Raw genomic sequence first — 25,874 nt, forward strand, 5'->3', positions numbered from 1 at the left:
CTTTGTGTAAGACAATCTTTTCAAAATGTGTTGCAAGTACCGCATTAAATTATTTGTTTTCGTTGTGGTCCACTAATTATTATATTGGACCCACCGAAGAGGCGATGCTTCTGGCATTTTGCTTCAGCTCGGTGGGATGACCTGATTATGTACTTTTCCGATTTCCCGTGGAATGATTACTGCTGCCAGGAGCAAGACCCATCTCTGTGTGCCCAGCGCATCACAGAGGTGATTGTCTCTGGAATGGAGGCATACATTCCACGTACTTTCTCTACTCCTCATGCTAAAAAGCCTTGGTTTAATCACACTTGTTCTCGTGCTGTCAAAGATAGAGAGGCAGCTAACAAAAGGTACCAGAGCCTTCGAACTCCTACTAACCATGATCTTTTCATTTCTGCCCGGAATCGTGCCAAATCTATTCTCCGAGTTACCAAAAACTCCTTCATTGATAGAAAATGCCAAAACCTTGCTTTTTCTAATTCTTCCCAGGACTTCTAGCATCTAGCCAAAAACATCTCCAACTTCACTTCTTCATCTTTCCCTCCTCTCCTTAGTCCTGACGGCAGCACCGCCGTCTCATCTATCTCTAAGGCTGAACTCCCCTCTCAAACTTTCTCTAAAAACTCCACTCTGGACGATTCTGGGCATATTCCTCCTTCTCATCTCCCCTCTGACTCCTTTATGCCTGTTATTAAGATTCTTAAGAATGATGTTTTCTATGTTCCCTCTGGCCTCAATCCTCAGAAGGCTTATGAGCCTAATGGAGTGCCTCCTATTGTCCTTAAAAACTGTGCTTCCGTGCTGACACCCTGCCTGGTTAAACTCTTTTGCCTCTACCTGTCAAAATCTACCCTTCCTTCCAGCTGGAAGTATGCCTTCATACAGCCTGTGCCTAAGGAGGGTGATTGTTCCAATCCCTCAAACTACCATCCTATAGCTTTGCTTTCTTGTCTATCTAAAGCTTTTGAATCAATCCTTAACCTGAAGATTCAAAAGCACCTCTCCACTTCTGACCTTCTATCTGATCGCCAGTATGGGTTCCGCAAGGGGCGTTCTACTGGTGATCTCCTTGTCTTCCTAACTGACTCTTGATCATCCTCTCTTAGCCGTTTCGGTGAAACCTTTGCTATTGCACTGGACATATCAAAAGCCTTTGATAGGGTCTGGCACAAATCTTTGCTTTCCAAACTACCATCCTATGGTTTCTATCCTTCTCTCTGTACCTTTATCTCAAGTTTCCTCTCTGACCGCTGTATTTCTGCTGTGGTAGACGGTCACTGTTCTTCCCCTAAACCTATTAATAGTGGTGTTCCACAGGGTTCTGTCCTATCTCCCACTCTCTTTCTGTTGTTCATTGATGATCTTCTTTCCAAAACGAACTGTCCTATCCATTCTTACGCCGATGACTCTACTCTGCATTACTCAACTTATTTTAGTAGAAGACCCACCCAACAGGAACTAAATGATTCCAGGCTGGAGGCAGCAGAACGCTCAGCCTCAGACTTAACTATTATTTCCGATTGGGGCAAAAAGAACCTGGTGTCCTTCAACGCCGTAAAAACACTTTCTCCACCTGTCCACTCGACACAATCTTCCAAACACCTATCCCCTATTCTTTGAGAACATTCAGCTATCACCTTCTTTAACACCAAACATCCTCGGTCTATCCTTAACTCAAAATCTCAACTGGAAACTTAATATCTCTTCTCTTACTAAATCAGCTTCCTTGAGACTGGGCATTCTGTACCGTTTCCACCAGGTCTTCTCCACCGCACAGCTGCTATCCATTTACAGTGGCCTTGTCCGCCCTCGTATGGAGTATGCATCTCATGTGTGGGGGGACCCCACTCACACAGCTCTTCTGGACAGAGTGGAGTCTAAGGCTCTTCGTCTCATCAGCTCTTCTCCTCTTACTTATAGTTTTCTACCTCTTAAATTTCACCGCCATGTTGCCTCTATTTCTATCTTCTATCGATATTTTCATGCTGACTACTCTTCTGAACTTACTAACTGCATGCCTCCTCCTCTCCCGCGGCCCCGCTGCACACGACTTTCTACTCAAGCTCATCCCTTTACTGTTCAAATCCCTCACGCAAGAGTTAACCAGCATCTTCACTCTTTCATCCCTCACGCTGGTAAACTCTGGAACAAACTTCCTTCATCTGTGTTTTCTCCTGCCTACGACTTGTTTCAAGAGGAGAGTATCAGGACACCTCTCCTCCCGAAACTGACCTATCTTTCGGCCTCTCCTCTAATTCTTTTTAGGAGCAGTGAGTAGCAGGCTTTTTTTCATATTTGTTTCCTTTTTTTTTATGCCCTTGAACTGACTCCTTTGATGTAAAAAAAAAAAAAAAAGGGGTTAACAAGGAAACTCTCAACGGAACTTCAATGGGTACCAGTACTCAAGATTCATCGATGACATCCCGGAGGAGATCAGAAGTCCCTACCTGAAGCCAGGACACAGTCTCTTTGAAACACTCATATCTCTGGATCCTAAACAGTGGTGGGACTAAGTAGAGTTTATAATGTGAACCATTCAACCTTTGTTGTATTCCACACCTATGGCATGACCCACCTCCTATAATGTGGGAATCTGCTAATATAAGAAGCAGGTTTTATGTGAAACAAATGACATTTTCAGACATAAAATGTATTTCTTCACTTACCTGCTTCTTATATACATTACCCACCCATCCTCCCCGCTACTTACCATTGTTTCAAGAAAGAATGACGGTCACTGTGGAGGAAGGCAGGGTTGCCATAGTTGCCAGAGGTTGCCAAGGGTGGAATACGACAGAAATTCTTTTGAATGTGGGATTAGACAGCTGGGTAGAAGGCAGTGTTAGGCACGGATCTGCTTATCCACTAAGCACTAAATAGTGAAGCTAACTTTTTCGTTAGCTGATTAGCGTTTTTGCTAACTCTGGAAACAGTTAGCAGACCAATTAGCTTCCGCTAAATGTAGTTCCTCCTCCGCTAACTTTGTCAACTAAAAAACCCATGCAGGTTTGTTCTTGTCCGTTGTGGGCAAACACAGCACCAGTTGAGTCACATGGCGCAATAATTCCAGGGCTTCCACTTTTGGGTAAATTATGCCTTAAAGTAGGGTAATTAGACAATTATTAGGGGAAAGTTTTTGGTATTTTAAGGTAATGCATCTTCCATTTCCAACTCTGAACTCAGGATTTAATAACAAGAATTCAATAGAGTGTCAGTTATGGAAAAAAGTAAAAAATGCATAAATTTGCGGGATACCTTGGGTAAAATATACGGCTTTAGGATAAGCTGGAGGCTTCTTTCTCTTCTCTTCTTGTCTTGCCCTTCCGGTGTGTCATGTGCCACACCAAGGAGACCATCATTAACCCTTTCATTGCTAAACGCTCGCAGCGAGCATTAGGCGTATTTGCTTGTGGTGCTAAACGCTTGCTGCGAGCTCCACCCACACTCAAATCTCCCGCGTATGAGAGTGTTCCAACACTAATTTTCACAACACAGGATTGCCAATTGAGTGGGTTCTTCACTAAATTTGGTGGAAAATCACATCAGCCCAGCATGGCAAATGTACGGACGAGTAACTGGTGGATGTTCTTGCCCAGTATAGCGGCATTTTTGCATAGCTTCACCTATCACCTGACTGATTCTTTGACCAAATAGTTGTAAATATTACAGTTGGCAATGCTCCCTTGCCAGAATCTGAAGGAGAGATGTCCGCAGTTCCCTCAATGTGGCTGATCATCCCGCACGCACCGACGTAAGTGTTAACATTCAACACTCCCTGAACGTGCATGTACGTTCACAAGAGAGGCATACATAACCAACTTCTATAGATCTGGACCGCCTCTTTCGAATGGTGTTTTTGTTTTTTAGCTGTGATGAATAGTTTTTGAGATACAGAGGTTAAAAGAAACCCCCCATTGAGCTGCCCGACTGCGCCTGAGGGGATAGTCGCATCCACACCGCGCGCAAGGAAAGGGTTAACGGTCACTAGGTCTGTTTTTAAGGGTTTTAGAGCCAAAATACTAAACTGAAGCTATATCCATATAAAAAAACTTAGTGGTTAGCGTTAGCTTCCTCTGATTTCTTTATCAGTTTAGCTGTTTAACATGAGCGAACCTAACTTTTTAGTTATTGGATTACCAGTTAGCGAAGCTAACTTTTCGGTTAGCGGTGCCCACCACTGGTAGTAGGGGAGCATTGTAAATGCTAATATAAGAAGCAGGTAAGTGAAAAAATACATTTTATGTCTGAAAATGTCATTTTACAATGAATGATAGAAGAGAAGTGAGGAATAGACCATAGAATTGGGAGATACAATTACAGCAAGGCGAATTTTGCACAACTAAGAAAGAATTTTGAAGAAGCGGGCTGGAGTAAGTTCTACAGAGCTAGAGGAGTGAAGTTAGTGGCTGTCTTTACTCAAAAATTTACAATGAGGGATTAAGGCGTGAAATAACGATGGGAGAAAGAGATGTAGCATGGAATAGGTGGATAAGAAAGAAAAGACAGGACAAACAAGTTAGAAATTAATACATTAGAATATGAAGAGAGGAACAGAGGAACTATGAGAGGAATATAATAGAAAATTGTAAAGGCCAGTCTAATCCATTTTGTATATATGTTAACAGCAAGCTGAAAAATAGAGAAGGAATAAGCAAACTAAATGAGGATGCGGCAGCAATGGTAGAAGCTATGAATGGTTGTTTTCAGGCAGTGTTAATGATGGAGAATGACTTTTGTGGACATGAAGGAAGAGAAGAAAATATAGACTACATGGAAGGAATACAAGTTACAGTACAAGAAGTGAGAGAAATAATGGAAGATCTGGAGGTGAGAAAAGCACTGTGACAGGATGGTGTGTCAGAGTTCTGAGGGAGTGATAAGATCCAATGTCAGTTCACTAGCAGAGGGCAAGGTCCCTGTAGACTGGAAAAGAACAGACATACTTGTACTATTATATAAAGGAGGATGCCAGGAAGACCCTTGCAATTATAGACCAGTTTCTTTGAGAAGTACGGTAGCTAAGATCTGTGAAAAACAAATCAACGCTAAGTAGATGAATTACCTGGAGGAAAACAGCAGATTGATGGACAACCAGTTTGGCTTTTGAAAAGGAAGACCTTGTACAACAAATTTGATGAGTTTTTACTCACGAGTGACAAACATAGTAGAGGAAAGGAATGGTTCAGCTGACAGAATTTACTTGGATTTAGAGAAAGCATTTAATAAGGTGCCACATAGGAGACAGAGATGGAGTGGGAGAGAGAACATCAGAAGACTGAGAAGAGGATTTTTGAGATGGATGAAGGATTCTTTGAAGGACAGGGAAATGAGGTCAGTGATCAGAGATGTGAGGTCCTAGTGGAGGAGTGATCAGTGAAGTTCCACAAGGGTCTGTGCTGACCCCAGTCATGTTTGCTATATATTTCAACGACATGACAGAGGGAGTAAACAGTTACGTGAGTTTGCTTGCTGATGATGCCAATTTATTACAGAGGACTGGAAGTGAAGAGGATTGTCAAGCACTTCAACAGGACCTGGACAGGATATGAAAGTGGAGTCATAGCTGGGAAATGGAATTTAACACCAGATAATGCAGTGTGATGGGATTTGGAAAAAGTAAAAAGAGAATTTCAGGTAACTTTACAATAGGAAATGAAAGCAATAAAAAACATCAATGGAAAAGGATCAGGGATTAACTGTATCAGATAGTTTGTCACCAGAGAAACACATACACAGAATTGTAGGTGAAACATACAACCTGGTGAGTAACATAAAAGTTTTTTTTCAATATTGGGATGAGGAAATGATGAAGAAATTAATTGCGACAGTGATACGCCCAAGGTTGGAACATGCAGCAACACTGAGGTTGCCGAGTATAAAGATGAATACTATATTTGAAAAATAAATTAAACTTCTGCTGATTCTTACCTCCATTATATGAGTAGTTATAAGTTGTGGTGGATGATTTAGCTGAAGAGCTCGGAAAAGCTGTGACATCAACAGCATAATAGATAATAAAACTGTTACCAAAATGGTTCGTTTCCCAGGCTGGATTTTGCGTGGCCTGATGTGAGACGGTAAAATAGCATAAGTATCATCTTCATAGAGAACCATCTTGTCAGGATTTATCTGAAACATGGAAAAAGAGAAAAACCAAACATTAACAATGAAATTCTACATTTGCATACAGATATACAGTAAGATGACCCAAAAAATTTGCATTCAAAATGTGAGCCTAGAGCAGGGCTACTCAACTGGCGGCCCGCGGTCCGAATCCGGACCTTATGAGTGTTGTAACTGGACCCCAAGTTCCAGCAGTAGAAAAATATAACTGATTTACATGGTCCTGGTAGTGATAGATTCTTGCAAGTATATTTCCTTGCCTGACTGTAGGCCCTACAATCAGTCAAGGAAATACACTTGCAAGAATCCATCGCTAGGACTTTCATAATGTAAAATTATATTTTGCTACTCCTGGAGCTGGGGTCCAGCTACAATATTTAATCGGATCTCTGCATACATTTGTACTTGTCTAACTGGACCTTTGCTCATAATGGTTGAGTAGCCCTGGCCTAGAGGATACCCTCCCATATCTGAATCCACACAATCCAAACAAAAAATAACTAAACACTAATTAAGAAGGTGATGCTAAGTGAAGTGACACAGCTGGTGTGATGGCAGAAGAAACAAGTTGGCACAAATGCTTCCCCACCCCTCGGACCCCTTTCTCAGGCCTTGTTGCCTCGTGTGATTGTCTCAACAAAGTCCTGATGACTTAAGCTCAGCATTTTTTTTCAGTAAAGGAGGCAGATCAAGGAAAAAAGAAAGAAACAAATGGCCTGCAAGCACTGACTGTACACATAGTGGACAGTGAGAGTGTTAGAATCATTGGAAGAGGTGTCTTCATACTCCCTCTTGAAAGTATTCAGTTTGGAGGCATGAGAAAATACAGACAAAGGATGAGGGGTCCAGAGTTTACAAAAGGGAAGGGAAAGGGAAAGGGAGCAAATGGGATGAAAAGATAAATATGTAGATTAACTCTTGCATAAACGCTTTGGAAAGTATACGGATGAGCTAGAGCAGAATGCCGAGTGCAGCAGAGCCGCTAGTGGGGTGGATGCATGCAATTAGCAAGCTCAAAAGAGCAGTTGGAACATAAGAACATGAGGAGTCTGCAAGAGGCAGGTTGGCCTATATAAAGCTCCTGTAAGCCTAACCCCACCTTATCTCACTATCCACAAATTTATTCAACCTCTTCTTGAAAGTATCTATGGCATTGGTACTCACAACATGACTGCCAAGCCTGTTCCACTCATCAACGATTCTATTGATAAACCAATCCTATGTCTTTGTTGAATCTGAATTTATCTAACTTAAACCCATTGCTGTGTGTCCTACACGGCTCTTTTACAACCAAAACCCTATTAACATCCCCCTTATTAAAGCCCTTCATCCATTTAAAGACTCAAATCTCTTCATAACCTTCGCCTCTCTAGAGAATGCAGATTGAAATAATTAAGTCTATCCTCATATGGTAAATGTCTCATCCCATGAATAATTTTTTGTCATCCTCCTCTGTACAGATTCTAACATCTTGATATCCATTTTATTATCTGGTGACCAAAATTGAACTGCATAATCAAGATGAGGTCAAACTCAGTTAGACAAACTAAAGCTTGAGGATGACTTCAGCCCTTCTGTTGCTTCTATCATAATAGGGCCACTAGAGGTCACTCCAATAAGCTTTTTGTCCCCCGTAACACTGAGGTGAGAGCTCGCTTCTTCTCACTGAGGGCAATTAACATCTGGAACAGCTTGCTGAAATCTGCTGTCTGTCATTTTGGTGAATGCCTTCAAACAACAGCTGGACATTCATCTTGGTCAAATCTTATACGAGTTTGATTATTTAGTTCATGTTGTTTGGTTGTACTTTTGGGTGTCTTGTTTAGATTGTTGTAGTTGACTGTTTTGCTGCTTTGTTGGCTGCCTATAATTGCCAACAAGTCACCAATGGTAGTTTCCTGTGTGGATGTCTTGAAAATAGTAGTAGTCTGTGCCATCTTGCAATGTCATAGTAGCCAACCATCAGACCATCTTCATGAAAATCATCAGCTGTAGTTCTGGTTGGAGACATTGCTTAGTTTTTGGATGGGGCTTGACCCCATCCAGGTTAGAAATCTAGGTAAGAAATTGCTTACGCTCCTTGAAATTAAATGCAATAGGCTACCCTGTTTGCACGATTCCTGGCCTGAATGCAATGAGCCTTAGGATGGAGGTTGGAGCTCACTAAGACTTCTAAGTCCCTCTCACACCAGGACCTGCTTAGAAGAGTGTAATTTAAGGAACAATTGTGTGAGGAGCTATTTACACCTACACTCAAAATACTATGCTTCCTGACATTGAATTCCATCTGCCACTTCCCTGCCCAATCATATAGACTGTCTAACTCATCCTGGAAAACGCTAGCGTTATGGTCTGATTTAATTACTCTACAGATCTTGGTATCATCTGTGAGCTTAATAACATCACTACTAAATCCTGTGTCCAAACCGTTGACATAAATTATAAAAAGCAGTGGACCCAGTACCAACCCGTAGGACTCCACTCGTAAACCAGCCCCAGTCAGACTTTTCATCATTAATTAGCACTCTCTGCTTCCTATCTCTAAGCCTTGCCTTGATCCATATCAATACAAGATAGAGAGGCAACACTGCAGCTGAACTGAAAAGAAGACTGTCAGTAGGAGGAGGGAAGCAGATTAGATGAAAAGTATTTGACTCTATTCAGTCCAAAAGAGCTGTGTGTGGATGGGGACCCCCCTACCCCCACCTCACACACACATAGACATAATCCATATGATGGCAGACAAGCCCTTGTACATGGATAGCATCTGGGAGAGGGAAAAAACTGGTAGAGATGATACAGAACCCCAAACTCGAGGAAGCTGATTTAGCAAGATGAAATATAAAGTTTTCAGTAGAGATTTTGAATTAAGAATAAACCAAGTATAACACACCTCGCCACTGCAGGTCTACCAGCCTAAGTCCCACATCTCACCAGACTGCTTTCCCTACATTTCATAAAGCCCCTTACTCACTATCACTCCACCGTCGGCAACTCTAGTTTAATCAAATGTTTGTCGCCTAAAAGAGGCGTGTGGACCGGAAGCCAGTGAGAAAACACACACACACACTGACGGAGGATAAGAGAGACGGCAGAAAGCTGTGTCGAGTCGCCAACCACTTAATATATCTCTCAATATAACTCTCAACACACATCAGCCATAAGCCTGTTATTTGTAATTCTTTAACCATTTTCACATGTGCAGTTTACTTTTGCTCCAAGGGGCCCTGTAGTGTTCTTCAGTTTTTACTGAGAGAGAGAGAGAGAGAGAGAGAGAGAGAGAGAGAGAGAGAGAGAGAGAGAGAGAGAGAGAGAGAGAGAGAGAGAGAGAGAGAGAGAGAGAGAGAGAGAGAGAGAGAGAGAGAGAGAGAGAGAGAGAGAGAGAGAGAGAGAGAGAGAGAGAGAGAATTACATAGAATTACATAGAAAATCAGACCACACAGACCCCATGGTCCAGACTTGGTGGTCTGTCCTTAAACCTAAGTGATTTTACATTAATCAGAAGACTCCAAAACGTTGCATTTCTACTCTAGTTGATATTAAGTTGAAGGAAGTGACGGTCGAGCTTATTTTTGAAGGAGTCAATCGTGTTACACTGGACCACTGACGGTGGAAGCTTATTCCATTCTCGCACTACAACGTTGGTGAAGAAAAATTTGGTGCAGTCTGAATTTACTTGTCTACATCTGAGTTTTACGCCATTATTCCTCGTGCGCAAAGTGTCATCGATCATAAACAATGTTGATCTGTCTACATTCGTGAAACCATTAAGTATTTTAAAACATTCGATCAGTTTTCCTCGGAGGCGACGTTTCTCAAGAGAGAACATGTTAAGGGTAGAAAGCCTTTCTTCGTAGGATTTGTTGCGCAAGGAAGGGATCATTTTCGTTGCTCGACGCTGAACACCTTCTAATTTAGCTATATCCTTTGCATGGTGGGGAGACCAAAACTGTACCGCATATTCCAAGTGTGGTCTGACTAAACTGTTGTAGAGCGGGAGTATTACATCTTTATTCTTGAATACAAAGTTTCTTTTAATGAAGCCCAACATTCTGTTCGCTTTATTTGCTGCATCGATGCATTGCTGTGAGAATTTGAGGTTTGACGCGATTTTGACCCCCAAGTCTTTGACGCATTGAACGCTTTTGAGTTTAACGCCGCGCATTTCGTATTAGAACTTCTTATTCCTCGTTCCAACTTGAAGGACCTGGCACTTGTCTACGTTAAAGGGCATCTCCCATCTATCCGACCAAGCTGAAATTTTGTGCAAATCCTCTTGGAGGCTTTGCCTGTCTTCGTCAGTGAGAACCGAGTTGCCAATCTTTGTGTCGTCTGCAAATTTACTAATGTGGTTATTGAGTCCAACATCCACGTCGTTGATGTAAATAATGAAGAGCACTGGGCCAAGGACCGAGCCCTGAGGGACGCCACTAGTGACAGGCGCCCACTCTGAGTTAAATCCGTCAATCACTACTCTTTGTTGTCTGTTGCTCAACCAATTCGCGATCCATTGGTTTACTTGACCGTCAATACCTATTTGCTTTAATTTGTAAAGTAATTTATGATGCGGGACTTTATCAAACGCTTTCTGGAAATCAAGATAGACTACGTCCAGTGATTTGGTTACGTCATAAACAGTGAAGAGGTCGTTATAAAAGGTTAATAGGTTTGATAGGCAGGATCTTTTGTTTCGGAAGCCATGTTGTGAGTCCCCAATCAATGAGTGGCTTTCAAGGTAATTCACAATTTTGTCTCTAATTATGCCCTCAAGTAGCTTACCTACAACCGAAGTTAGACTAATGGGCCTGTAATTACCTGGTACTTTTTTGTCTCCTTTCTTGAAAATCGGTGTCACGTTAGCCTTTTTCCAATCTGAAGGGACGATGCCTTGTCGCAAGGACATATTGAATACGGTTGTGAGGGAGGAGAGTATTTCGCTCTTTGTTTCTTTCAGCAGAGTTGGATATACTTTGTCAGGTCCAGGACTTTTATTTGTTTTAAGTGAATGGAGAGCTTTAAGGACTTCATCGGTTGTTATTTCAAAATTAGGCAATGCATGCTCGAGATTTACAATAGTACTGGTGTTGGTGGTAGCGAGAGGAAGACTGTTAGTATTAAACACCGAGGAAAAGTAATTGTTTAAGAGGTTTGCAATGTGTTGGCTGTCAATCACTAGTGCACCGTCGCTGTTTGTTAAAGGTCCAATACCACTTTTGATCGCCTTTCTGTTGTTTATGTAACTGAAGAAAGATTTCGGATTATTTTTACAGTTGGCTGCAATATTTTCTTCGTATCTACGCTTTGCCTGACCTACTAGTCTTTTACTCGTCGCCTGGCATCATTATAAAGTCTAATGTTTTCGGGCGTGCTTTGTTCTTTCTTTAACCTGTAAAACAATTTTCTCTCATTGACTGATTGTTTAATTTCGCTATTAAACCACGGTGGGCTTTTATTAGTGTTAATTCGCTTCCGCACAAGGGGACGAATGTGTTCTGCTGAGTGAGTAAGTGATTTTAAGGCTTAGCCAGGCTTCCTCTACGTTGCCGTCATCTGATAGTTGTATTTCTGTTAGTTTTGTCGGATTTCTACGAAGTTAGCTCTTTTGAAATTGGGCACCTTTACTTTATTTTCAGTCACTGATGATTGAGCTTTAATGTCGACGCGCACTAATTTATGATCGCAAGAACCGAGGTGTTCTCCTACCGTGACACTACTGATTAGGTTATCTTGGGTCGTTATAACAAGGTCGAGTATATTATTTTGTCGAGTTGGCTCAGAAACCATTTGGCTTAGATAATTTTCTTCTAGAAATTGATCATTCTATGTGACTCGCCTTCTGTACCTGACAGTGTCGCCCAGTCGATATGGGGAGGTTAAAGTCTCCTAATATCAGTGAGTCGCTGTTATTAGCGACTGCCTTAAGACGCTGTACATTTCAAGGTCGTCATCGAGTGATTGCCCGGGAGGTCTGTAGGTGACAGATATATTTAAGTTGACTTTTGCAATGTTTACTCGCACGCACAAATGTTCAACGTTACTGTTTCCGGTGTTTTGTCAGTGGGTTGCAAATAGCTTTTTGACATAAAGGGCGACGCCACCACCTCTACGGTTTACACGATCTTTGTTGAAGAGTCTGTAGCCATCTATGTTGTATTCGAACTTAAATCAATATTTGTGGTGTCGATAAATGTTTCGGTTATAGCAATTATGTCAAAATTTTCTGTTAAAGCAAGACATCTCAGTTCATCAAATTTGTTTCTTAGGCTACGCGCATTGAAACTAAGGATTTTAAGTTATCTAGAGGCTTAGTAATAGAGGTGGTGGTACTTGCGGGATCACGGTTACGGGTTTGTCGCGATGCACGGCGTCTATTTACACGGGTGGGTGGAGGGACGTGGCCGTGACTCGTTTTTGTTCGGATGACACGCACTGCTTCGCTGAGGAGCCTTCCGAGTCTGGCTGCCCGATGGGAGAAAGGTGCAATCCGTCCCTGTGGAAGAGCTCATTTTGCCCATAGAAATTGTCCCATGCGTTTAGGAACTCCACGTCAAGCTCCCTACAAAGAGTCTGTAAGCGGTTGTTTAGGCTGAAGGCCTTACTGAAAAGTCGCTCTCCGCCCAAGTCCGTGGTAGAACTCCTGAAATCAAAATGTTAGGGATTTAGTCTTATACTGCTGGATGAGCCTACGGTACTTCTCCAGGAGTTCCTCAGACCGGGTCGTGGTGACGTCGTTCATACCTGTGTGAATAACAAACAGTGAATCATTAGTAGCCTGGGGGGAGATCTCCTCAAGAGCAGCAGTTATGTCGTCGATCCCAGCACCAGGATAGCAATAGTTCCGTCTTCGACGAGGAACTCTGCCGCAGAACTCAACGACCTGCTGGCGAATCATGGAGTCACCCACCAGGAAGGTGCTCTCCTGCTCGTCCTCCTCCTCCAGAATGGCAAACCTGTTGAAGCAATGAACAGGATAAATCGCTTGTCTGGCTGGTTTGGCTCCTCCATTCACGACGGTGAAGCCATCATGGTCGGTGCCACTAGCATCCTCTTGTTGCGTGGTGTTGTCCGCTGGTGTCGACGGTACCGCTGAGGGCAAGGGGGCGGTTGGAGAAGGGTTTGGCACCACAGCAACGTTAGCCTGGATGAATTCCTGCAAGGAGGCAACAGTGCGAGAAAGCTCTATTATTTTATTCTGACCTGCTTCCATCTTCTCTTCTTGCTCCTGCAGTCTGGTCTCGAGATGCTGCCTGGTGAGAGAAAGCTCTATTATTTTATTCTGGCCTTCTTCCATCTTCTCTTCCTGCTCCTGCAGTCTTGTCTCGAGATGCTGCCTGGACAGACACAGTCGACAGACAGCAGAACGCCCTGTAAAAGTGAGCTGAGAAGCTACTGCTACAAGTACTGCACTTCTTAGGCGCCATCTTAGCTGAAATGAAAGAGGTAAAACACAGAGTGAAGGGGATTAGGAAAGGGGTGAGGTGTGAGAGGTAGTTTAGTAATGGAGGAAAAGTGAGAGAGAGGAGTAGGAAGGGATGTGAGGTGAGTAAAGAGGGGGAAAGAGAGGTGTGAGATCAAGGAGGGTTAGGAAATAGGTGAGGTGGGAGAGAGGAGGAGTAGGAAGGGATGTGAGGTGAGTAAAGAGGGGGAAAGGGAGGCGGTGAGTGAGGTGTGTGAGATCAAGGAGGGTTAGGAAATAGGTGAGTTGTGAGAGAGGATGAGTAGGAAGGGATGTGAGTTGAGTAAAGATGGGGAATGATAGGCGGTGAGTGAGGTGTGAGATCAAGGAGGGTTAGGAAATAGGTGAGGTGGGAGAGGAGGAGTAGGAAGGGATGTGAGGTGAGTAAAGAGGGGGAAAGGGAGGCGGTGAGTGAGGTGTGTGAGATCAAGGAGGGTTAGGAAATAGGTGAGATGAGTGAGAGGGAGTTTGGGAAAGGAGGTAAGTGGGAGAGAGGAGGAGTAGGAAGGGATGTGAGGTGAGTGAGGTGTGTGAGAACAAGAAAGGTTAAGAAAGAGGCGAGGTAAGGTGGGTGAAGGGATGGGTAAATAGGATGTGAGGTAAGGTGAGTGAGGGGGGGAGGGCTTAGAAATATGTGGAGGTGAGGGAGGAGTAGGAAGGGCTAATACTCTAGGGGATGATGAGGAGCAAAGGGATGTGAGGTGAGCGAGGGTGGGGGGCTTAGGTGAGGTGAGGGAAAGGGTGTAGGAAGTGTTAATCCTCTAGGGATTTAAAGAGGGTGTAATGAGGAGGAGCAGATTGAATCTCAGGGAATTCAAAGGGTGGGTTGTCGACACACCCAAATCACGCTGAGACACTCGGGAACACAAAGTCACACTGGGACACACGAAACACTCAGAAACCCAAGCACAAGCACGACTAAACACCCTCAAGTCACTCATAAAAACACCGGAAGTACAACAGCACACTCAAAACACTCTGAAACCCACGCAGAGCACTATAAACATCCAAATCACACGTAAAAGCACTGGAAACACAACACACTCAAACGCAGAACACCGAAACAGCCAAATCACACGCAGAAACACCGGAAACAAAACAGCACACTCAAAACGCTCTGAAACCCACGCAGTACACTTAGAAGCAGCCAAATCACACGCAAAAACACCGAAACACAACACACTTGAATCACTCTGAAACCCACGAGAACACCCGGAAACAGCCAGATCACACGCAAAAACACCGGAAACACAACACACTTGAATCACTCTGAAACCCACGCAGAACACCCGGAAACAGCCAGATCACACGCAAAAACACCGGAAACACAACACACTTGAATCACTCTGAAACCCACGCAGAACACCCGGAGACAGCCAGATCACACGCACAACACCGAAACACAACACACTTGAATCACTCTGAAACCCACGCAGAACACCCGGAAACAGCCAGATCACACGCAAAAACACCGGAAACACAACACACTTGAATCACTCTGAAACCCACGCAGAACACCCGGAAACAGCCAGATCACACGCAAAAACACCGGAAACACAACACACTTGAATCACTCTGAAACCCACGCAGAACACCCGGAAACAGCCAGATCACACGCAAAAACACCGAAAACACAACACACTTGAATCACTCTGAAACCCACGCAGAACACCCGGAGACGGCCAGATCACACGCAAAAACACCGGAAACACATATCACAGAGGCAACCACAGGCAGAAACCACAAGCGAACACACCCAAACACGTGTCGGGAAATCACAGGCAACACACAAGGTCCACAAGCGAGAACACATAAACGCCCAAGAGCACGACGAAAACACAGGGCAAGCGATGTTGTGGGGCGCAGCGGGGTGAGGTCACGACCTTCTCTCAGCAGAGGTCGGGTGTGAATGAAGCAGAGGTCGGGTGTGAATGAGAGAGAGAGAGAGAGAGAGAGAGAGAGAGAGAGAGAGAGAGAGAGAGAGAGAGAGAGAGAGAGAGAGAGAGAGATTTACATGGAAATTCAAACCACACAGACCATATGAGGCGTATAGTGTAAAAGGGGCGACCTGCCATTTTTATAGTTTTGAGAAAATCACGTTTAAAGAAAAGTCTTTAAAATTGTCTGTAACTCTGCTATTTATTCGTGGATTTCAGCGTTTTATGTGTTAATGAAAATCAGCCATTCAACTAAAGTACCCTCTCGAGTTTCGCGCTTGCTTCATTCCGAAGGTATGGCGCTAAACTCGAGGATCGCGAAACTCGAGGTATTGAAATCCATGTAAAAGCGCTTATTGGTTCTGACTCGTGGAAAATAATTACTTTTTCCGACTTTACTCCCTTGTTATCACAATTTTTTTGACTTTACTCCCTTGTTATCTCAAAATATGTACCTTGTTAATAGGCAAAAAATAGGAAGTAAGAGCAGTTCGTTTTTATGCCACAGTTGAAGGCGGCTGCCTTACAATTGGCTGGCAGTTCTCATTACACGGTTGTGAATTGTGATCCACGTGGTGTCGTCTGCTAAAGTAAGGGCGGTCGCTCGCGGTCACCCGTGGGACAGTTGGACAAAGCTATATTTTTCTGGTAGTTTTCTGTGTTATGAAATAATCTGCTAAATCTTTCTGTTAAAAATCATGAAATCACTAATATCATGATTGACTTTTCAATGCCTATTGAACGTAAACCGCTGCCGCCGCTGCAAAATAGCTCACAGAGAGGTTCAACTTGTTTACTGTTTCCATATTTCCCTCAGAGCTCACAAAGACCACAAACGAACAGACTAGAAGAAAACCAGGCAAATTAATACTTTTAATGCTGTGTATTCCCACAGCGCGCATGCGTGGTGGACAGCAGAATGACTAATTTCATCGGGGAGATATTTCTCGCAACACCGGCCAGTGTAGTGGACCTTCTTCTTCTTTTGACCTGTAATGCTTTGTATCGCTTCTTAGGTCCTCCTTCTCCACACTTTTATACTTCACAACATGCACTTAGTTACTTAACAGTGTGCACTTAAACACTTCACCCTGAGCTTAGGTGTTTTCTGTCCTTTTCTTTCCCTGATTTTGCTTTTCTATGCCCTTTTGCTATTTTTCACTATTACTTTTCACCGTCACTGCCATGCATTACAGGTCAAAAGAAGAAGAAAAGGAAAACAACACCGGGAGATCTACAATTTTTATAGACTTAATAAAAAGATTTTTGGACTGTGGTTCCCCAGCACGCGGTGTTCTCTTTTCTTGTTAATCAAGTAGTAAGCAAAGCAGTTCTGCCAGTCCATTTTACGAGTCTCTTGATGGGCCATCTTCCACTGCTCCTCACTCCTCAGCCACTGCCGTCATCTGTTTGTTTACATGCAGCCGTTCGGTACCCACGTACCCACGCTCGTACTCACAACCATTTTCCATTCATAAGGACAACCAACAACTCGCTCCCGGTTGGCCATACGGGCAACCGCGGTTGCCCATAGCCCCAATGGTTGGACGCTGCCTTTTAAGGCAGCACGCATGACGCCAACGGTAGGTAGACATGACCCATAAGTGTCACAGCAATGCGAAACTTGGGGCGGTAATGCGCGAAAGTCGTGATGGTAAGAATTTAGGACTAAGCGCTAAACTCGAGGATTGTGAAACTCGGATAGCACGAAACTCGAGAGGGTACTGTACATAAAGAAAATTACTATGATAGCAAGAATTAGCCTTCCTTTCAGGGTGAAAACATAGATTGTTGGAGGTACATGCTCACAAATTCTAGGTTTTGGGACACTTTCCTTTTGTATTTGATTATTTATGGATTGGTTTTGATGTTTTAAGTCACTAAAGATAATTTTCATCAATGGATATTTGGTTATGTTAAAGAAAAATAACCCAAAGTGTAAAAAAAGTAACCTCATTCTATAAATCTAATAGAAAAAATTGGCAAAGATGCTCGTCTCTTTTAAAGAGACTGCCACACACTACACACCCCATGCCAGGCGAGTTTGACAGAAAAATCACGCAACTTTAGCCTTATGAATCATTGCCTCTTAGGTCGTCTTTCCCTAAGCTTGCCTCACATGATGCGGCAAGAATTCAGCTATCAGAAGCTGTTAAAAACTCAATACCGCCTAATTTGGTTTGGTCGCCCCTTTTACACTATACCCCTCATATGGTCCAGACAAGGTGGTCTGTCCTTAAACCTAAGTGATTCTACATTAATCAGATACCTCCAAAATTTTGTATTTCTACTTTAGTAAGTATTAAGTTGAAGGAAGTGTCAATTGAGCTTGTTTTTAAAGGAGTCAATTGTGTTGCACTATACCACTGAAGGTGGAAGCTTATTCCAATCTCGCACTACAATGTTGGTGAAAAAAATTTGGTGCAGTCTGAATGTACTTGTTTACATTTAAGTTTTGTGCCATTATTTCTCATTCACAAAGTGATAAAGTGTCATAGATCCATAGCTGGGCGTTATCGTGAAACTTTATCGCCGATAACAAAATCGGGTTATCGACCATCCGCTACTTATTTATATATACAGTGGTACCTCGTGATTCAAATGCCTTTCAGTTCGAACAATTCCCAATTCGAACACATTTATCAAACAAATTTTGGCTGCGGACAAAGCCACCAGTGTAGCAAGGTCGGTGAAGGTGATACCGCGGACTCCAGCCTCAAAAAACGCCATCCCGCGACTGCCATTTTTTCCCGAACACTCCCTTGAAAAATAGCCCAATTGCGCGGGATAACAATGTGTATAACAGTAGTACTTACCACTACTTCATGTAAAATGACTCCACTCAGTAAGAAAATTAAGTGACTTAATGCCTGTACCTAAACAAACTAGTGGATGGCTGTACATCATCCTTTCCCCTGTGTCACCTGTCATTTCCCTGTCAAGGAAGATGAGGAGGGTGGCATTGCCTGTGACGAGTGTGGTCAGTGGTGTCATAGGTTGCAGCTGTGCACTGGACTTCCCTCTGATTTTGTTAACCAGGTAGTACTGCAGCACCAGGGTAAGGGAGTGAAGTTTGTTTGCACTAAATGCAGACTGCTTCCTCCTGCTGCTTCAGGTAATGGTACCAGTAAGGCGAATCAAGGTGAACTCGGGTCACTTAGGGAGTGCATGACCCAGATGTTTATCCCCTTCAACACGAGGATGCGTATACTGTGTTCTTACGTGCGCTGTACCATATCCGAGGACGCGGATACTGCGTCCTGGCTTGCTTTAGCCAGTATACGAGTTATTTCATCTCTGTATATTTATGCTTACATCTCAAAATTATCAATTAACTTGTTTCTTTATGTGCACCATTTAATTCTGCATGTTTTCATATATAATACATGATGATTATGTTGAGTTTATGGCTGAAAACTTGTTCTATTCAATAGTGACATTTGAAATTTGGCATGAGCGGCGATCTCGGATACGACGCGGGGCGCTGTTTTGGCACAGCCGTAGTGAAAGGGTTAATACCATCTTAGGACTCAGCAACACAGTGAGATCTATTGATTTAAGATTCAATGAGATGGTCAATGATGGTGTCTTCCCAAGTGATAGTGGCAGGGATGCGGTCCCTGATATTCGGGCCGTTATTAAAGAAGTTCGTGAGTTGAGTGAGAGGGAAAAAAGAAAGGACAGTATTATTATTAAAGGGCTTGCATTTGGGAAAGATATTCAGGACAGATTTAATCCACTTGTAATTTATTTATGGCCGGACAGAGTTGTACCGATCACACTTGTGGATATTGTGCCGATCTCTGCTCCCTTGGTGAAAGCCAAAATATCTAACGTCAGGGTGAGGCAAGAGTTACTATCTAGGTGCAGTAAACTTTCTGGGAGTCAGTTTTCAAATATTTTCATCTCTAGGGACCTCACCTACAACCAGCAGGAGGAGCTGAGGAGAAAGTGGGCTTCTGCCTAGGCCATTCGGAACACCCAGCCAGTTAGTTCTCTGCACCTTTCTAACAGAAGCGTAGCCTCTGTTGTTTTGCCCAGTCATGTGTCCCCTCATACTCCTCCCACATCTCAGCCAGTTGTGTCCTCTGCCTCTAACCCTGATGTACGTCCAAAAGATGGGAACCCTAAAAAAAACTTCGCTTAGAACTTACGTCTCAGCATAATCTGGGTAATTCTTTTGTATATAATCTCTTCATTAATTTCGTTCTTTTGAATCTTAATTGTTTAATTAATAAAGTAAATTTTTGGTTGAGTTAGTCTCTAATCACAATATTGGGGTATGTTGTGTTTGTGAAACATGGCTAACTTGTAATATTTCTGATCCAGTTATCAGAATATTGGGTTATAAATTTTTCAGAAATGACTCTCCTTTAAATCTAAGAATTCACAGTGTTGGGATTTACATACGAGATGATATTAAAGTGGGGAAAACTTATTCAGATCATCCGAACACTGTCGTGGTATTTTTGCCTGATTTTGGCGTTACCGTATTAGTAGTTTACAGGCCTCCAAGTAATTCTTTGGAAGATAATATTGCTCTTATTTCATACCTGGAATCCTTCTGTGTTGGAAAAGAATTAATATTGGTTGGCAACTTTAATCTCCCTACTGTTGTTTGGTCCTCTGAGGTTCCTTATTGCACTTCCTCTCTTGATATTAGATTATTAAATCTGTTTTCGTCTTTGGGTCTTATACAGTGGGTTACTAAGTGTACTTATGTTCGGTCTAATAATATACTTGACTTGGTCTTTACATCTGAGGATGACAGAATTTCTCATGTCGATCTAATAGACCCCTTTCCAGGTTGTGACCACTTTCCAGTTTTGTTCAAGTATTTATTTAGTTCTTTTAATCCAAGCATTAATAATGTAAATAATAACTTTGACTTTTATAAAGGCAACTACAACTTGATAAACCATCACATTTTGAATTTTGATTGGGATAATGAATTCCTTGGCTTAGATACTGAACAATCATATTTAAGATTTAAAAGTTTAATGCTTAATACCATTCAGCAATTTTTTCCTATTAATAAGTCATCAGGAATCAGGAAACCTCCTTGGGCAAAATCTATACCTCATTCTATAAGACAGTATAAACGCCAAGTACCTATGGCTTGATTATAAGGATGCTCGTATGAAGTTTCGCAGATCTTCCCCAATAGCCTTGAGGTTGTGGCACTCTTTTAAGACAATATCTGTTCAATATAAAGATGCTGTCCATCAATCTGTTATTAAATATGAAAGATCTTTAGTTTCTCCTGGAAATCCTGATGTTAAACGTTTTCACTCCTATCTTCGTAGAAAGAAGGTTCAGCGTCCTACTATTGGACCGCTGTATGGCGATAATGGCTGGTGCGCTGACACAACTGACATGGCAGATCTTTTTGTTGATGCATTCTCTAGTGTATTTTCTCCTGCTGACTTATTGAATCCTTATCCAATACAGCATTGTGACAATTCACTTATATTTAATATATTTAGTTTTGATATATTTAATATTGAGAATACCCTATCTAAGCTGAAATCTCCTGCTTGTTGTAGCCCTGATGGTATGCCTTCAGTATTTTTAAAGAGATGTGCCTCTTCCATTAGTTATCCTTTGCTTTTGTTGTTCAGAAAATCACTTTCATCAATGCAAGTCACATTGCGGCGTCAAATGACTCAAAACCGAGTCCTTATGACCCTTCAATACCACCATATTCGAACAGTGACACAGGCGTGTGACATGGGGTGCGTTCAGTGCCTCATGGTCGCATCAAGTTGTGACAAGCATGTGTTAGAAAAAACGGACATTATTCAATACGCACAACCAGGGTTGACGGTTTAAACCAAATGGTTTAAACCAATAAAAAAACAGTGGTTTAAACCAACAAATAAAACCATTTTTTTTCTTTTGTGTGTATCTTTGTTAGTTTCATCAGTATTGTGGTTTTAACTATATGTAAGATTTTAATTATGTACAGCAGGGTTGGCAGTTTAAACCAGAGGTGTCAAACTCAAAACCCTTGGAGGGCCAATTCATGCTCTGAAGTGCCGTCATGGTGGCCAACAAGGGTAGTAAATACATTGACAAGATTGAAGCTACCGTGATACCGCGGGCCATTTATGACTATCCCGTGGGCCATGAGTTTGACACCCCTGGTTTAAACCAAAAAAACAATCAATAAAACCAGTGTTTTTTGTGAATCTTTTTTAGTTTCATCAGGTATTGTGGTTTTGATTATATGTGGTTTTATTATTTTTTATTATGCACAGTCATTTTACTAACACCAGGAAGAAAACATCAGTTGGTAAACTCAAATCTCTATTCAATACCTGATGAAACTAAAAAGATTCACAAAAACATAATTTTGGTTTTATTGATTGTTTTTTTGGTTTAAACCAGGGGTGTCAAACTCATGGCCCACGGGATAGTCATAAATGGCCCGCGGTATCACGGTAGCTTCAATCTTGTCAATGTATTTACTACCCTTGTTGGCCACCATGACGGCACTTCAGAGCATGAATTGGCCCTCCAAGGGTTTTGAGTTTGACACCTCTGGTTTAAACCGCCAACCCTGCTGTACATAATTACAATCTTACATAGTTAAAACCACAATACTGATGAAACTAACAAAGATACACACAAAAGAAAAAAAAAATGGTTTTATTAGTTGGTTTAAACCACTGTTTTTTTTATTGGTTTAAACCATTTGGTTTAAACCATTTGTGGCTTAGTGCAGTACAGTATGTTATATGCATTTGCTCAGTAAGTTTCAGAAAACAATAAGTATGAATAAGTATTGTACTACATTTGAATTTACACATAATTTAGCTACCAGTATTTTTCTGTATGCATTGTTGGAAAGGATTTTTTTTAAACAATCTATATATATATATATATATATATATATATATATATATATATATATATATATATATATATATATATATATATATATATATATATATATATATATATATATATATATATATATATATATATATATATATATATATATATATATATATATATATATATATATATATATATATATATATATATATATATATATATATATATATATATATATATATATATATATATATATATATATATATATATATATATATATATATATATATATATATATATAAAAAACAGGAAAGTGCCCCTCTCTCTTACAACTGTTTTTGTAGCATGCAACTGGAAAATTAGAAGAGGTCATTCATGTTTTACTACTCTTTAACATTGCAATTAAAAAGCATGTTAGAGAAGCTGCATTTTGCCTCTTTTACAGATTGCATGAAGATCAAATGAATATTTTGCTAAATCCATCTCTAAATCTATCTATAATTCCTTTTCAAACTCATATATGTATATACGGATAGAATTACTGGAATAAACATACTGAAAAGAAAAAAAAAAAAAAAAAAAAAAACTGGTTAAACCAAAAAAAAAAAAAAAATGGTTTAAACCAAACAAATTTTTTTTTTTTTTTAAACATTGGTTTTTGCCAACCCTGCACACAACTCAAAATTTGAGTAAAATGGAGGCCATGGTTATAGGTAGCAATCGGTAGATCACTCCCGGGTCAGTTGACAGCAGGAGCGTCAGGGCTGGATGACAGCTGTCATAAATCGGTTTTATTTTGTACCCTAAAGTACTCGGTAACAATGATCTGGCATCAACTTGGCAGAAGTGGATGGATTAACCGTCAGTATTGTACCATATGTAATTGTTGATTGTTGAATCCCACCTCCCCTCTCGTTGAGTATTGCATGATTATTTTTGTCCATTATAAATGAAACTTGACCTTTCCCTAGAGTTTCTCTACTTCTAGGGTCTTTTTCCCTAGGAGGTCATAATGTGGGGGGGGTCCAGTGGTTAAGAGGAGGGTCAAGAGGGTGCAAAGCCCCCCTATTAGAGGTTAGGTTATGTAAAGTTCAGTTGGGGTAGTTTAAATATATTCGGCATGAGGTGTGGGCCGTTGAAAATTACGCAGCACGGGACGGATTTGGGTGGTGTGGGGGGGGGGGGGGGGATTCCACTACGCTGACCATCCAATGACACGCCCGACACTCATCAACAGACCGGTTGCAGCAGCTGCTACGTTATGTTATAATAGATTACAAGAGCATACGTTAGGAACTTTCCTTACTTTTGAGACCAGGGAATTTTTCCTATTTTAGGGATTTTTTAGGGAAATTTTTGAAGCCCATTTTCAGTGATTTTGCCTTCCCCCCCCCAAAAAAAACAGTTCCCCACAGGTCCCCAGGCTTGTTTTTGGGGATAGGGGGAGGCTAGAGTGGTGGAGGGGGAGAAGTTGTTCTGTAGTTTTACCTTAAGATGTAGTATTCCCTGCAGTCCTTGAAGAAAATACAGCTGCAGTTCCTTAAGCCTCTCTCAGTGGTTCATGTGCTGAATCCTGTTGAACTTAATTTTGCTGTTAAAAGTAATCTGGGGGAGCTCAATTTCAGGTATTTCTGACACTTTTTGAGGAGACCAGAGTTGGCTGCAGTATTCCAAGCATGGTAGGACCAGACTTCCAAAGTGAGCATACACTCTGAACCTCTAGTTTGGAAGGTCCTTGGGATCCAGCCTGACAATTGTCTTGCAGTTCATATTTCTTGGCTGAAGGCGGCATCGCTACTCATGCATACCCCCTATCTGGCTTTTGTTTCCTCCTATGCCACCTCAATTAGTTAAGTGATGCTAACAACATTTTGTGAGCCAAGCTACAAAAAATGATGAATCTGATTGTGTTTCTTCAGAAGTTTAGGGGGCTGAGGGAGTTGCCGTCCAACCTCTTCTTTTCTTCTTCTGGAGTGTTTTAGAGGGCTAGTTATGCTGTGGGAACACGGCCTCAAGAGCCTCGTCAATGATAAATACTAGCAGATGGTGTTAGTCTGTCGATGTCATCAGGGTAGGGATTGGATCCTGTCGAGTTGCTTCGACTTCTGCAGGAAAATCTGCGTACACTTTTTCTTCTTCTTGGGTGTTTTATGGGGCTAGTTAGGCTGTGGGGTCACAGCCTCTAGAGCCCCGTCTGTGGTAGTTGGTATCAGGTGTTGTCTTTTGTGTTGGCCGTTCTGTTACAGGGTGGGAGTTAGATCCTGTCGAGTTGCCCCGACTTCTGCAGGAAGGTTTGCGTGCACTTGAGGGCTTCTTCTTCTTCTTGGGTTTTTTATGGGGCTAGTTAGGCTATGGGACCACAGCCTTTAGAGCCCCGTCAGTAGTAGTCGCTATCCGGTGTTGTTTTTGGTTGTCGTTCTGTCAGCACTGAGGGCTTGGAAAGCTGTGTTCGTGGAAGGCAATGTTTATTTACTTGGGGTGACGACGAACCTAATGTAAAATACAATAAACCCTTTTTCAGTGATTTTAGAGACTGATAAATAAGAACTTGATGAATAAGAGAACACACACACACACACACACACACACACACACACACACACACATACAGAGACTGGAGGAAATGGGACTAACAACACTGGAGAGAAGGAGAGAGAGAGGGGACCTAATAGCATATTGTACAGGATACAAGAGGGATTGGAGAAATTGGACAGGGAAGATCTAGTGGTACGTGACAAGAGGCAATGGTAAGAAATTGAAGAAGAGCGACACGTCAAGAAATACAGTTTTCCATACAGAAGCATAACATGGAACGGACTTGACGAGGAGACTGTGTGTGCAAAAAACGATTCATGAATTTAAAGCCAAACTGGATAATAAGCGTTATGGAGACTGGACAGCACGAGCCTATAGTCGGTCCAAATTAGCTTGGCCAATTTGCACCGAGAGGCTCCTCCCTTATTCTGGCTGAGCTCCGCCCCCCTTCCACCTGATTGGCTGTTGACATAAAAAATATATTCTACAGTAGCTTCATACAAGTAGGAATCATTGTATTGAGGAATAATTAAGTTTCGTATCTGTGGTTGTTGCGCTGAGCGTACATATGTAGCCTACCCGTCGCTCCAAGCCACAGATACATAGCTTATTCCTCAATACAATGATTCCTACCTGTATTCAGTTATTATAGAGTATATTTTTTATGTGATAATATTTGGTATGCCTATGTGAATGAGCTATGTAGGAAATAATGACGGAAAGTGTGCATTACTTTATAGATAGCCTGCTATCATCGCCTTCAGTGCTCGTTTGGCAGGGCCCGTTCTCCCTTGAAAACTTGCAGTATTATGACTGTACTTTGTTTCTTAAGTGATGTCATTGATTGTTTAAGTAGAGTTTCGTTATTCAATTAAGTTTCGAATATTTTTTAATCATGAAAGAAGCTAGATTATCTCAATCATATATATTTGGTACGTGTCTTTGATACAATCTATGATGTCATCAACAGCCAATCAGGTGAA

General features: G+C 41.8%; 1 protein-coding gene across 1 annotated transcript in view; it reads right to left on the reverse strand.

The window, feature by feature from the left end:
- LOC127003710 (uncharacterized) overlaps window positions 1–24,917 on the reverse strand; it is a 70,664-nt gene extending 45,747 nt beyond the window's left edge. Inside the window, exons 1-2 of the mRNA XM_050870645.1 lie at window positions 23,845–24,917; window positions 5,929–6,129 (exon numbers count right to left, since the gene is read on the reverse strand). Of these exons, the coding sequence (XP_050726602.1) occupies window positions 5,929–6,114 (186 nt within the window). The 5' untranslated portion in view covers window positions 6,115–6,129; window positions 23,845–24,917. The remainder of the gene's footprint in view (window positions 1–5,928; window positions 6,130–23,844) is intronic.
- Window positions 24,918–25,874: the final 957 nt, after the last annotated feature.

This window comes from Eriocheir sinensis, chromosome 26 (genome assembly GCF_024679095.1).
Source record: "Eriocheir sinensis breed Jianghai 21 chromosome 26, ASM2467909v1, whole genome shotgun sequence".
Classification (NCBI taxonomy): domain Eukaryota; kingdom Metazoa; phylum Arthropoda; class Malacostraca; order Decapoda; family Varunidae; genus Eriocheir; species Eriocheir sinensis.